A 14,650-nucleotide genomic window follows, 5' to 3' on the forward strand; every position below is an offset into this window, starting at 1 on the left:
TTAAAAAAATTAGATCTAGTTACAACAGAAAAAGGCACACAAACATAGAACAACTGCATGAAAAAACTGAATTCTATCAGGAAAGTCCTAAGAGATGAAATAAAACACACGACCAGTTTTGGTCTGCATCCTGAAAGGACCTACTTTATCTACATTGTAAAGTTCTTCCCCTCCTGCCCTTTGGCACCCCGCTATATTAAACCCATTGTAAAACCCAGCACAATAAAGCACTCTCAGGGCTGAGCTTCTGAGGACCAAATGTTAAAAATCCATTTTCTTGGGAGGGGGCTGTACCAATCATTTCTTTGAAAGGCCAGCAGAGTGAATGCAGAATCTGAGATTTCCTCTCTGATTTCAAGAGCTGGCATGGCATCTTTGCTGTTTAAAGCAAAGGTGCGGTAATTAATGACATTAGCATTGCTTCCCTTCTCTGGAAGCTCTGCAGTTTAGCTCAATAATAATTTTAGTACAATTAAAATTACATACTAACTGCAGATGCTTCCCATAGTTTGATAAAAGTTCTAATTGGTTTCTGATGCTTTTTAAATAAGACACCTGCTGACTTGAGGGGAAAAAAGAAAAAAAAATCTCAGGTTACTGGGCACAATCTGAAAGTTTCTGTGGCTAAAATAATCTATTCATGTTCAATATTCCTGCTTTTCTCTCCCTGCAAAAAAAAAAAAAAAAAAAAAAACATCCTTTGGGGCTGAACTGGCATACCTGAGCTTCCTCTTGCTCTCTGTGTTCTCTGTCAGAAGGAGGAGGAGCAGAGTGAAATGATACATGCACAGAATAACTCAGAATAAAGCAGAATGAATGAAACAACATCAGCTCATCTTCAGGAATATTTTGAAAAACTTGCGACAGTCTCAAGATTATGATTAAAATCCTGCATTTTAAAAAAGGAAGCACCTTTTGTGATCTCTTTCCCTTGTGTGAAAGGCCAAGATTGTGATTGGCTGTTTTTCCTTCCTGAATTTTTTTTTAGGTCTGTCAGGCAATTAGCTGGGTGGGGCTCTGTAGAGCACACAAGTGCCACTGAACAATATTAGCTACTGTGCTTCTTGTTCCTCCTTCCTCCTCCGCGAGCAGCCTGATGGAGCTGCAGCAAATTTTATTTAAAAAAAAAAAAAATTATAGAACGGAAGTAGAAAAGGAGAATCAAAAATAGGTTTTATGTAAGATGCGGCAAAAAATCCCAAGTTGCGTTGGCATTTTAGGGGCCTACAATTCAAATAAGTAGGCTGCTTCCCTCATCATGTAATGTAAGGCACACCAAAAAAAAAAAAAAAAAAAAAAAAAAAAAAAAAAGAGAGAGAGAGAGAGAGAGGAAGAAAGAAATCAAAGCAAACATCTTCCACTTTTCCTCTCAATTTCTAACAGCTGTTAACTGCCCCTGAGCAAATCAGCTTGACTGCTAAAGTAGCCACAAATTATGCTTGCTTTCTTAGTTAAAGTACAGTTCAATTTTCATGAACTCTGTGTACATATTAGTAAAGCATAATCTAATATAATGGGGTTTGAACTGTAGTAGCATAGTAGAAAAAAAGGGAGATAGCTTTTATAATCCTAAATAAAAGGAAATAATGAAGAACTGATAGCTGTTTCCAGTGGGGATATAGGTAACTCCTTGGCAATTAGAATAGGTACGATATTACCTGGTATGTATAATAACAATTGCAGAAGTGGTAATAACAAGCCTGATGCTGGAAGTTAATATTTGCAAGCAATACCCATTAAATAAATATTACATAACTTATTTAATGCTGGCAAGTCTTAATGAAAATAAAAGAGCAAGAAGTGTGCTTGAACATGATTGTGAAATAAATTTTCTTACTGCCTTGAGAGGCTCACAAACACAGGATCTTTTAATGAGAAGGGTCTATAAAAATCTATCTGAAGGAAAAAAAAAAAACCCATGTAGTCCTATGCGACGAATTCATATATTTCTACTTTTTCTTAATTACTGATGGTGTGTGTGGGGGGGACTCTTTTTTAATACCCCATGCTGTCTTTCTTTATATCAATTGTTACTCAGCCGGGAAAAAGGAATGAGCACAACAAACCCATTTTCTATCTGAATAAGGATACTTCTGATGGCCTTTTCATTCCCATCAGTTAACAGAACTTCTTTGACATCTGCAGAAATAGCAACCTGAAAAAAAAAAAAAAAGAAGAAGAAGAAAGAAAAAAAAGGAGCACAGCAAACAATGAGCAAATATGCTTGTCTGTGTGGAAGTGAAGACAGGAGTGACAACCCTTCAGTATCATGCTTCCTCACCTATTTCTCTGTAACAATCTTCAATCTTTTTTCATTTTATGTCTGCATTATTTTAATCATTCAATCAAATCAGTCAATACTTTTATCATTCCATTTGCGGGAGCCTCTATCTTGCTATCATTCTGTTCGGTAATTGCATTGTGACAGCGGATGATGGTATTCTGAGAGGCTTTCATTTGTGGGCTTCTGTTTATCTAGTAGAGCCATCATACAAGGCTGTCACTCTGCCTTTCAGCCTGCTTCTGTCTGACTGCCTGATGCCCTTCATATAACTTTGCATTGCAGGCAGATGGCTTTGTGAGGGTAATTTTTTTGTGAGCTTTGACATGCTCGCACATTGGGCTGTAACCTCGACACATTGTATAAGAGCGACAGGTTTGTCAAATGCCAATCAGTGTAACAATATGCTTTTATTTGTAGAGACATAAAAACTTGTCTAATGCACTGTGCTGCTACATAATATCTCCTGAATACATGACTCAGAACCCAGAGAATGGGGAACGACGTTCCTGAATGGCCAATCTAATTCAAAAGAATCTAATTACTGAGCGCTCTGGATCATGTTTGTTGGTGTAATAATGCAGGCAAAACATTAGCAGCTATATCATGGTGCTCCAACTGTGATTCGCCGGGCTATTCCTGTATCTTAGCAAATGGGACTATAATCTGAAAAAAAAAAATGCTTTCGCTATGGCAAAGAAAGACTGTGCGAGGCCTGGAATGTCACAACAAGCGATATTGACTACACTGGGGTAAAATGTTTCTGCTCATCGAGGCAACCATAAAATCAATATGATCCGAAAGTAAGTCAATCTAGAAGGTCTCTCAAGACCCGGCAGCTTGACCGCAGCTGATGCTGTTGACGGTTCTCTGACCCAGCAGTTGGAGGCCCTGGAACATTTTTCCTTTTGTTCCTCCCTCTGAATGGGATTGGAATTGAGAAAAGACCTACCATGAGCCCAGCCAAGCATGTCATGCCACCCCCTAGCTCACACACAGCAAGGTCCCTGAAAGAGAGAAAAGAAATGGTAGAACCCATACAAATTAGATGAAAATGGTCAGAGAGATATATATGTTACAAGAACAAATTGCCATCTGCAGTAAGAACGGCGCTACCAGGAAGTTGTGGAGACATGACTAGGCTACCTCATGTCGTTTTGCGTTTTAAAAATAATTATGAAATAGAAAAGTCACAAAGCAGGCAAATCAGTGGGGGTTCCCTCATTAGTGTTCACTGCAACATTACCACCGCTGAGCTGAAAAATCTGAGAAGGTTCCCTTTTTTTCCCTTGTCAATGGCGCTGTCTTTTAGAACTAAACTAGCTAGAGTAACGAAAGATAATTGTTAGGAAAGGATAACACTGTTAATCCACATTCATGCCTTCAAAAACAGTTAGACAAGTAAATGAAGAATATATGTGAGTGTGTATATACCTATATTATAGTCACATACAACACACACAAATAGATGCAATCCTGAATTAAAAAAAAAAATCTCAAACAAACATAGATTTTGGAAAGCTGAACCACCCCCATAAAGCACAATTACACAAAGAGCATTTAGCAATTAACACTTAAATCACAATTGACCCCAACACAACACAGCGAATAAACAATGCAGGGACATAATACGGTTAAGCCACAGACCCAGACTGAAGTAATGACTGGGCTCTGGCTTCACCGCTCCAAAGTAAAGCCGCTCAGAGTTAAAGCTCACAGTCTAGTGTGCCATTCTGCACTTACCTTCCCCTTTGTGCCTAAATATCAGCCCTCAACGTGTGACATTCTCGCCCTGGCCCACTGCTCGCTGATTGGAGCTCCAGTCAAGCTTAAGCACAGCGAGATGAGCAAATGCCAGACTTCCAGGGCAGCTCTGCAGCCCAAATTCAAAATTGCCCTGTTCTTATTTTACATGCTTAGATTCTTAAGATTGTTTCTTCTTCCCAGTTCGGGAAGTTTATTACCTCAAGAGGAGAAAAAAAGCAAAATTAAAAGGGAGTTGGGGGAGAGAAAAGGGAGAAGAAGCCAAAAGAGGATATTCATATCTGGAAATGCACTCAATGAGTCTTTAGTTTGTTCAAAGTAATTATAGACTGGTTGGTAAATATGGACCCTTCAAGCATCAAAAAATACATATTATTGACCCAATCTTGTAAGTATATATATTGTTAAAACACACACCCTGATCACTAATGGCTTGTCGGGAATCATAATGGGCTGGTTCAGGAAGTATATATTGGATGACTTTTATAAAATAAAATAAGAATTAAAACGAGAAACCTATATTTTCTGGGTCTACCAAACATCTTTAGAATTTTTAAATAAAAGGAATTTTTTTTTCTTTTTCCTAAATCCCACGTACAGGTTGATCTATAATGCATAACACTTGAAAACACTTATTTCTGTAGCATGAATCTGTAATAGTAATTTATATTTCACAAATACATATTGTCAAGCACATAAAAATACCTTTAAAACTAGGGGTGGGATGGCATCTTTAAATAATAGCCATGAGGCGTTTATTTATCAAATATTCTGTAGAGGCTTCCCCAGCAGAAGTTTAAAGAACGTTTTTATTGTGGGTTTTTGTTGTTGTTGTTGTTGTTATTTCTTTTCAGCCTTCACAATCAGTAAGGATTGATTGGAGCTTCAGTTTTGTTTCCCCCAAATCAAAGTGAAATAAAATGCCTTCAGTGGAAATCAAAAGCCTTTGACATATAGCAAAAAGCTTGCTGTGCAGTATTAGTACCCAAAGGCAATGCAGATTTCTTTTCAGAAGCAACATGTGTTCCTGGTGAACTTTTTTTCCTTTTTCTTGGTTTCTAACAATTTAATTGGAAGACTGTAAACAAGGCTGTTTTCAATGTGCAGATTCACTAAACATGATGAGCTAAACATGGATCTTGTAAGAGAAGCTCTGTACCTGAAAACATCCCTGTGCTTGAGGCAGTAGTAAGCCAGGACCTCCTCCGACGGCCAGACACCTAGAAGACACGAAAGGGTAGATGTGTGATTTATGGGAGTCACTCCATCATGAAATGGCTTTTAAAAATTAGGCTTAGCACAAACTATCTCAATCCAAATCAAGCTTAATGTAGTTACTACCTATCACGTGTCACGCCCTATGAGTTTCTTAAATTGTTGTTGCTTTTATAATGGTGAGATTTATATCTCTTTCCCCCAGGGTAACAGTTAAACATCTTCATGAAGTTTACTAAATTTCAATCACAAGAGAATAACTAAGACGATAACAATCAAAATTATAGATGTCAAAAATTAAAATTGATGGTATTTCAAGTAAATCTTAATGTTGTACACATAAAATTAAGAAGCGTACGTTGAAGGCATACTCTATATGCAGCCTCTGTAGATAAAAAATAAATGGAGAAATTACTCTCAGAGGAAAATATACACACTAAGGCCATCGTATCTTTTCATATTAATGTTTTAAAATATTTACAATTATTTTCTTTTTTAAAAAAAATCAAATTGGAGTACAAAATTAAGAAATTTTAATTTCTCCAGCTTTGGCATATTTTTAAATTTAATAATACATCTATGTACCAAATTGCATGAATGAGCATTTTCTAAAATTATCACCTATAAATTTATTTAGAAGGTTTAGATTTCATGAACATATATGAATACCTTAAAGAAATGTTGTATGGAAATGACAGTTACTGGTGGTTATCATGGGTGCGTAGGGCCATAAGTGCTTTTATATTTTTCCTCTATACTTTTTTATACTTTCTAAAATTTTTACAGTGAGCATATATTATTCCAATAATTAGAATAAACTGTAGTTTTATAAAAATTATATGTTTTTCCCAAGTGATTGGACTCAGGCATGGCTCTGCTTAAGGCTGAGGCAGCCTTGGGAAGAGCTGCCCGTGTTCTGTCTCAGCCCTAAGCACTCTGCCGCCAGGTCTTGATGCAAAGTTGAAATACATCTTAAAAAAAAAAAAAAAAAAGCCTGCTCCCACCCCCAGCCAAGATGAATCTCCAACTTCTAGGAATAAGAGATCCAAATATTTCAGAGAAGAGAATGCCAAGGAAACAGTAAATAACCTATGAGATTCAATGGGTAAATACATGAACAGTAAAGAGGTAGCTGCAAAGAGCATTTGCTGCAGGAAAGCCTAGGCAGATACACCCTACCTCAGCCTCCTGGGCATGTATGGTAGGAATGAGAGTCTGGGAGAAAAACAAGCAAGAAAGTATTTGGAATCATATTTAGGAGGAAAGTCAGAGAGGCAGTGGAGTACAGAAGCAAAGATCACAGGTGCTTTGGGACCAGAATCACTGGACTTCAGTCCCTGATCTGCTTCAGCTGAGAAACTTTGGACAGGTGATTTAACTTCTCTGTGCCTCAGGCTCCTCGTCTGTAAAATATTATAATTGCAGTATCAACCTCATAGAATTATTGAGAGGATTAATGAATGAGATGTAGGCAATACATCTAGAGAACTTCCTTAACTTATAAAATAATAAGTGAAACAATTATTCCAATAAACAGAATATATTGAGAAAGATTTGTACCTGTTCCTATCCTTGAGCTCTGACATGACCCCGAAGTCCTATATCTGGCATAACTCCACATAAAAAGAACTTCACAGAGACCAAAGTACATAATAAAATTCTCTGAAGGAAGAGCCCAAGACAGTGTTCTACACTAAGTGGATATAATTACCACAAGAATGAATTTCTTTATGCCTTTAGTAGATGGCTGTGAGGTTCAAAAAATAATGATAGGGGAAAGTATTTAACTAAATTTTAAGCCTTGATTAAATATAAAAATGGGACTTAAATGCATAGTCTTTTAAAATAGTTTTATGATTTTCTAAAAAAAATTATACAGACTGATTTTTAACTAAATTAAATACAAAAAAATACAAAGGAGAAAGTTTGAAAAAAAAAAGATTAGGTAAAATTTCACTACCAGGAATATAATCACTTTTAACATTTTGGACATCATTCCAAAAAATCTTTCTAAGGGTATTTTACACAATTGAGACCTTCTCATGCAGGTATTCAATAGTCTGATTTTGCCCTGCTTGATATGTGGTAGAAAGTTTCCCATGATAATAAAAATATACCTTACTTATACCATTATTTGCAATGATTGCCTAGACATTCTATGTGTGCATCAGAATTCACTTAACCTGTTTCTTCTGGGTAGATATTTATATTAGTTTCAAAGTTTTTGATATTATAAGGTTATAAATAGTAGTACAATTAAGAACACAACTTTCCCAACATCTGATTTTTTTCCTTAGGTCATACCTAGGAATGGGAAATCTGGTCCAACATCAAGTACATTTCACATTCTGATAAACTGGTTGAGCATTCCTAACCTAGAACCTAAAATCCAAAATACTCCCAAATCTGAAACTTTCTGAGTGCCAACATGATGGGAAATCCCATACCTGTCTTCATGTGATAAGTTGTAGTTAAAATTCAGGCATACTGAAAATATTATAGAAAATTACCTTCAGGTTACATATATGTTATATATGAAACATTAATGAATTTTGTGTTTAGATTTGAGTCCCAACCCTAAGATAGCTCAGTAGGTATATGTAAATATTACAAAATAAAAAAAACCCTGAAATCTAAAATGCTTTTGGTCCTCGGCACTTAGGATAAGAGAAATACAACCTGTACCTAACTGTCCTTTGTGAAAACGTGTATCAACCTACACCCTCAATAAGAATGTTTGTTACTTGCTAAGATAGGATTTTATCAATCTATTTTGTTTTTACTGTTATATTTTCATTAATTATATCACTGCCAATCAAAATTGAAATGAGTTACTACTTCACACCCACTAGGACAGCCATCATATAAAGGTCAGAAAATAACAAATGTTGGTGAGGATCTAGTGGAACTTTCCTGCACTGTTGGTTGGAATGTAAAATGAGGCACCTACTTTGGAAAACTGTCTAGCCATTCCTCAAAAAGTTAAATTTAGATTACCACATGACCCAGGGACTCAACTCTTAGGCCTATAACCAAGAAAACGGAAATTGTGTCCATACAAAAATATATTCAAAATGTTCACAGTAGCATTATTCCTAATAGCCAAAATGCAGAAACAACTAAAATGTCCACCAACTGATAAATGATAAATAAAATGTGGTCTGTCATGCAATGAACTATTATTTGACAATAAAAACAAATAAAGTACTGATATACATATGACAACATGGATAGAACCTGAAAACATACTAAATCAAAGAAGCTGGTTACAAAGCACCATGTTGTGTGTTTCCTTTTCTTTGAAATTCAGAGAAAAGTGCAGAATAGGAATATCCATAATGACAGAATGTAGTATGATCATTGCCAAAGGCCAGGATGGTTAGGTGTAAATGGGATATGACTGTTTAATGGGTATGAAATTCCTTTTGGAGGTGATGAAATGTTCTAAAATTGATCATGGTGATGGTTGCACAACTCTGGGAATATACTAAAACCATTGGGTGAACTATATGGTATGTGAATTACACCTCAATAAAGCTGTTATTTTTTTAACAAGATTTCTTTTTCTTATTTGTGGAAATAAAATGACATTTAAAAAAGATTGTATTTTCAAGAAGTTCCACAAACACAGTTTAAAGAGCACAGAGGCCTATTAGAATGATGAAAACAAATAATAGTACCCAGTCCCACTCTCCAGTTTTCCTTCTTTTCCTGAAACTACTACTTTCAACATTTTTAGCAGGCAGATTCTTCTAGTAATTACTTCCATATTTCTATATGTTTGTTTTGCTTATTCTTGATCTTTCCATTTTAGGCAAAAAGTCTACTGACACCCCTTTCCTCCTCCACAAAAGGAAGACGAACACTCTTTGCCTTTATCTCTACTCCCCTTTCCACATCAATCATTGCTTCCTATTCACCTCTCACCATCTGCTTAATGTTGCAGTACAATATTATAGTTCTAGTTTCTCTCTCTCTCTCTCTCTCTCTCATAATTTTGATAAGATCACTTCTCATTGTTGATTTTATTATGTTAGTGAAGTAAAGCTGACTTAGGCAGTAAATTATGATTACTTTTCCTCCATGTGTACATTTTTGTTTTCTCTGGAGTTTATAATTGTCTTTTTTTTTTTTCCTCTGACTTCAAACTCCCGTTGTGAAATTCTCAATACATTCATTCTCATCATGTATTCTACTAACCCCATGAGCAAGTCTCTCCTGGTACCTTCTGGCCTGCTTCAGTCTAAACTGGCTGCCCTCTCTGCTTGGTGCGTAGCAGCTCACCTAGAATCAATTTTCATTATCACCCCAGGTTTCCCTCTACCCTTCTCTGTGTTGCATCTCTTTGTTTCCTCTGTTCTTTGTTCCGCGCTGTCTTGGTTTACTCCTTCATTCCGGTGTAATACATCCTTTAATAGTTTCTTGAAAAAACAGTGTATGGGAGGCAAATGTTTGAGAATCTGTTTGATTCCATGGTTAATTTTAATCTAGAAACTCTGTGTTTTTCAGCAACTGGAAAGTTTCTTGCAAAGTTCCATTGATTATTTCTTTATTTCCACTCTTCTCTTGAATTCTTATTATTTGGATGCTTGAACTCCTAATTTTTTTCCTTCTTTCCAATTTTTTAAAACCATTTTATACTTTCTTAGAAATTTCTTCAACTTAATCTTCTAATATTTTTACTGTTCTTTTTTGCTGCTATTGTTGTTGATAGTGGTTCTCTGAATACTTCTTTTATGGAGCATCCTGTTCCTATTGCATGAATGCCACATCTTTTCTTAATTATTTGAAATATTAATTGTAGTTTGTTTTATCTTTTCTTATATTTATACAGCCTATTTTATTCAAGATGTTTCTTTTTTTCTGTTTATCAACTGGCATTTGTCACATCAAAAGCTTTACAAAAGTTATCTGGAAATTCTTTGTTGTCTCATTAAACAGAAGAGTAGGAAGACTAAAAGCTGATTGGAGGTAAAGAAGGTTGACGGTGGGGTGGAGTTGAAGTACTCATCATTCAGTCTGCATAAATCCATTTAATCTCTTCACTGCTTTTAGTATATACTCTGTTTTTTTTATTGTTGGTTGTTCAAAACATTACATAGTTCATGATATATCATCTTTCACACTTTGCTTCAAGTGGGTTATGAACTCCCATTTTTAGCCCATATACAGATTGCAGAATCACATCAATTACACATCCATTGATTTACATATTGCCATACTAGTGACTGTCATGTTCTGCTACCTTTCCTATCCTCTACTATCTCCCCTCCCCTCCCCTCCCCTCCCCTCTTCTCTCTCTACCCCCTCTACTGACCTTCATTTCTCCCCTTGTATTATTTTTCCCTTTCCCCTCATTTCCTCTTGTATGTTCTTTTGTATAGCCCTGAGGGTCTCCTTCCATTTCCATGCAATTTCCCTTTTCTCTCCCTTTCCCTCCCACCTCTCATCTCTGTTTAATGTTAATCTTCTTCTCATGCTCTTCGTCCCTACTCTGTTCTTAGTTACTCTCCTTATATCAAAGAAGACATTTGGCATTTGTTTTTTAGGGATTGGCTAGCTTCACTTAGCATAATCTGCTGTAGTGCCATCCATTTCCCTGCAAATTCTATGATTTTGTCATTTTTTAATGCAGAATAATACTCCATTGTGTATAAATGCCACATTTTTTAAATCCATTCGTCTACTGAAGGGCATCTGGGTTGGTTCCACAGTCTTGCTATTGTGAATTGAGCTGCTATGAACATCGATGTAGCAGTGTCTGTTTTTGGTGTTCCCCCCACACCCCCAGTTTAACTCTCTAAAGAATAAACCTCCTTGTCCTTTCCTAAACACTTGGAACCCCATCCAACATGTGTTGGAGTGAATGAGCGCAGCTGTTCAGGAATGGAATGGGGATATAACTGATTCTTCTTCTTCTTCTTCTTCTTCTTCTTCTTCTTCTTCTTCTTTTTTTTTTTTTTTTTTTTTTTTTTTAATTTTTGGTACCAGAGATTGAACCCATGGGCACTTAACCACTGAGTCACATTCCAGCCTTTTTAACTTTTTAAAAAAATTTTATGTCAGGGTCTCACTAGGTTGCTTATAACCTCATTAAGCTGCTGAGGCTAGTGTTGAACCTGGGATCCTCCTGTCTCAGCCTCCCAAGCCCCTGGGATTATCATCGTGTGTGCCACCATGCCTGGGTATACCTGCTTCTTAAACAATGTTTAATAAATTATCCTTATTTTCGTCCCATTCAACTCCTACTCTTATATGTACCTGGTGCCACCAATTCCTGAACCTTTCAGAAGTACCAACTGGGTTGACTGTCAACTTTCCCAACTGTTAGCTTTCTCACATCTGCTAATTCAATGAGTTCTCACACATTTGCCTTCAAGTTTTGAAAACTATATTATTATATGTTCTCTAATTTTATCATTTTTATGTGATATGTGAGCTTATGCCTAAAAATACCTCTTTATAGAGGGTTAGTGAGGTTTCTCAAAGGAATTAACTTTAATGTATTATTCAATCTCTAAGTTTACTTGTAACCCAGAAATATATTATCTTTTGCATATACCTTTGTGGGATAGTTCTGGAGTCCACAACATATAATGATCATTTGCATCTTTCTTAGAGTACATTTTGGCATGAATAAGTTCTGAGTGGTGGGACTTTAGTGTACATTCTGGAAGAATAGTGACTAGCAGGGTTTCATGGAACAGAGAGAAACTCATTGGAAAAATGAGAATAATTTTTAGAAAAACATATAAGCCAAGAACACTCATGGTGATGTCCTGAGCTTTATCAGTCAATTCTAGATGTTCCTGTTACATTCTTAATATCAGCTGATGAATGAGGCAGAGCAGAATGTGCGGAGTGGCACGCAGAGTTGCTCAAGTATTGATCAAAACAAGATTTCACAAAGCATTTTAGTTAATAGTTTATTCTAGAAAACGTGTTCTCTAGAACATATATCATGGATCAGGATACTACCTAAAATGCTACTCAGAGGCATGTAGTTTCCTCTTCCTTAGTAGTTTCTGCATAAATCAAATATGTTAATTTCAGAGGAAAAAAAAGACCTCCTTCATCCCATAAGCCTCTGTAAAGACATTAGGTAAATAAGAGCACTCTTTGGACAAAAGAAGACTTGGATCCAAGTAGTATATTTGGGTTTCCATGGCTGTTTGGTTTCATCGCATGCATTTTCTTGGTTCCCTGAAGATGTTTCAGACAGAGCAGGGCCTGTTGAACTTGTAAGACTTCAGAAAGTCTGTGGCCAGCCAACACCAAACTACCACTGTGAGGAGGGAAGTTTGCAATATGATCTACTTAATGTATGCAACTACTTTGTTGTTACTGTTAGTGAAGTAGTTAGTTTAGAATTATATTAAATGTCCAAGTTTAGTGGTTAATCTGGAAACAAACACATTCATTAATGACCTGAAGCCTGAGCAAAACCTAAAATCAAGTGATGTGAGTGTCCAGTTAGGTGTGAGACTTCCATTTGGGAGCTTTTGCTTTCCCATAGTTTTCTGTTAGAGGGAAGCCCTAAGGCTTTGACAGACAGCATCCGACAGGTAACACTGCTGGCTCCCTCCTCTTGTGGTGATGGCTTCTCCTTGCTCTGAGATGACAACACGCCCAGCTCTCACAGCAGAGATAAGACTTTTCTGTGATCTGCTGAGGTCTACTGAAGCAGCACCTTTCTCTATCTTCCTCAAACTAAATGATCATGTCCATCACACTGGAGTCAGAAGTAAGGCCTCTCAAATCTGAGACTCAAGTGGAGAGGCCAGCACACCCTTAACTAAGCTGTTGAACCTTCTGAAGAAGAAATGCACTGGTAAATGTTACCAAAACGAAAAACAACTCATACTGGAATGGGGAGGTAAGTTTCTTGGGTTATTTTCAGTGTTTTCCCTGGCTTCTTTTCCTTTAATACAATTCACATTTCTGCTTTGTCAACCCAAAGTGAGAATCGATAAAAGGCCTACAGAATGCTCCACAAATAATTTTGGGGCATCTGCTATGTTTCAGGCCCTATGGATCACCAGGGAATAAGATGGCATAGTTACTGGGGCTTCTGACAAGTTGAAGGAGACATTAAATAAATAATCACACAAATAATGCGCCAAACTGCAACTGTAATAAATGCTATGTAGGAAAAACAGAGGGTGCTATGAGCATTTAGCACAAGGAACCCAACCTAGCTGGGGAGAGGTCGGGGGAGATTGGTATAAAAGGCATGAAAGCTGAGATCCAGAGGATTCAAGACCATAAATGGGGAAGAGAGGGACAGGGATGGAAAGGAGAGCTCTCCATCAAAGAAGAGCCCCATGAAATAAAGTTCTGAAGAGGGGAAGGGCTTGGTATTAGTAGAAATAAGGTTAGTGGAGCTACAGAATGAAAGAGAAAGGAAGAGAGCAGTACAAAATGAGACCGGAGAAGTTGTTAGGGGCCAGACCCCATAGGCTCCAAGGCCATGCTAAGAATTTTAAGTCATACCTTAAAATAAATGCTATGTTTTAAGCAGCAGACTAGCAGATCAGATTTACATTGTAGAATATAACCCTAGTTATTGTAAAGAAAACATTGAAAGGGGGCAAGGGGAGGCAGGAGGAAACTAAGTAGGATCTACTATAATGATCCAGGTGTGAGAGCTGAGGGTGGTTCAGGTGGTGGTTAGTGCAGTTGAAGGAAAGTGGAATGATTTGAGATTATTTAGAGGGTAAACTGACGTTTACTAGTTAATTAATGAAGAGGGCAGTAGGGAGAGGGAAGTGTCAACTGTGACTCAGATCTGGGGCATAAATAAGTGGGCAGATGATGTACAGCAGACACATATAGGATTTTACTTTAATTTTATATGAATTCATGATGCAAAATAATGCCACACTGGGGCCTGGAGTCTGATTCTGGCTCTGCTACTAGCAAACTCTGAGAAACTAGAAAGGAATTTTGCCTCTCTGAGATTTAGTATCCTCATCTGCAAATGACAGCCTTAAGTTAGATTATATTCAGAGAGACTTTAAGCTATAAAAATTCTATTTCTACAATAGAAAACCAGACCTCATGTTCTGGAGTTAGAGCTCATCTTGAATTCCAGCTCTGCCGGTTCTGTGACCTTGGTGAGGTATTTTAAACATTTTAAGCCTCTTCATTCATTCAATTAGCAGCCAGGCCAATTCTAGAAGCTGGGGACACAGCAGTGATTGAAATATGGTATTTGTCTAAATAACTTTAATAGAAGCAATAGACAATAAAAAAGATAATTTCAGGTACTGAGTAGGTTTGTGAAGAAAATAAAACATGTTAATAGAATATAAAATAACTACCAGCTGAGAGGTATTGCTTCTTTAGCCAGCATTGTTGGATAATGCCTGGGTTCTCTTGTTTGTTGAG

At 36.8% G+C, this 14,650-nt stretch overlaps 1 protein-coding gene across 1 annotated transcript in view; it reads right to left on the reverse strand.

Annotated features, from left to right (window-relative positions):
• The window catches only part of Camkmt (calmodulin-lysine N-methyltransferase), a 413,208-nt gene that overhangs the window by 70,685 nt on the left and 327,873 nt on the right, over positions 1 to 14,650 (reverse strand). The window contains exons 4-6 of the mRNA XM_046424938.2: positions 5,205 to 5,265; positions 3,234 to 3,288; positions 2,092 to 2,155 (exon numbers count right to left, since the gene is read on the reverse strand). Of these exons, the coding sequence (XP_046280894.1) occupies positions 2,092 to 2,155; positions 3,234 to 3,288; positions 5,205 to 5,265 (180 nt within the window). The remainder of the gene's footprint in view (positions 1 to 2,091; positions 2,156 to 3,233; positions 3,289 to 5,204; positions 5,266 to 14,650) is intronic.

Source organism: Marmota monax, unplaced genomic scaffold (genome assembly GCF_021218885.2).
Source record: "Marmota monax isolate L192 unplaced genomic scaffold, Marmota_monax_Labrador192_F-V1.1 WCK01_AAM20220418_F8-fsc00015, whole genome shotgun sequence".
Taxonomy (NCBI): Eukaryota; Metazoa; Chordata; class Mammalia; order Rodentia; family Sciuridae; genus Marmota; species Marmota monax.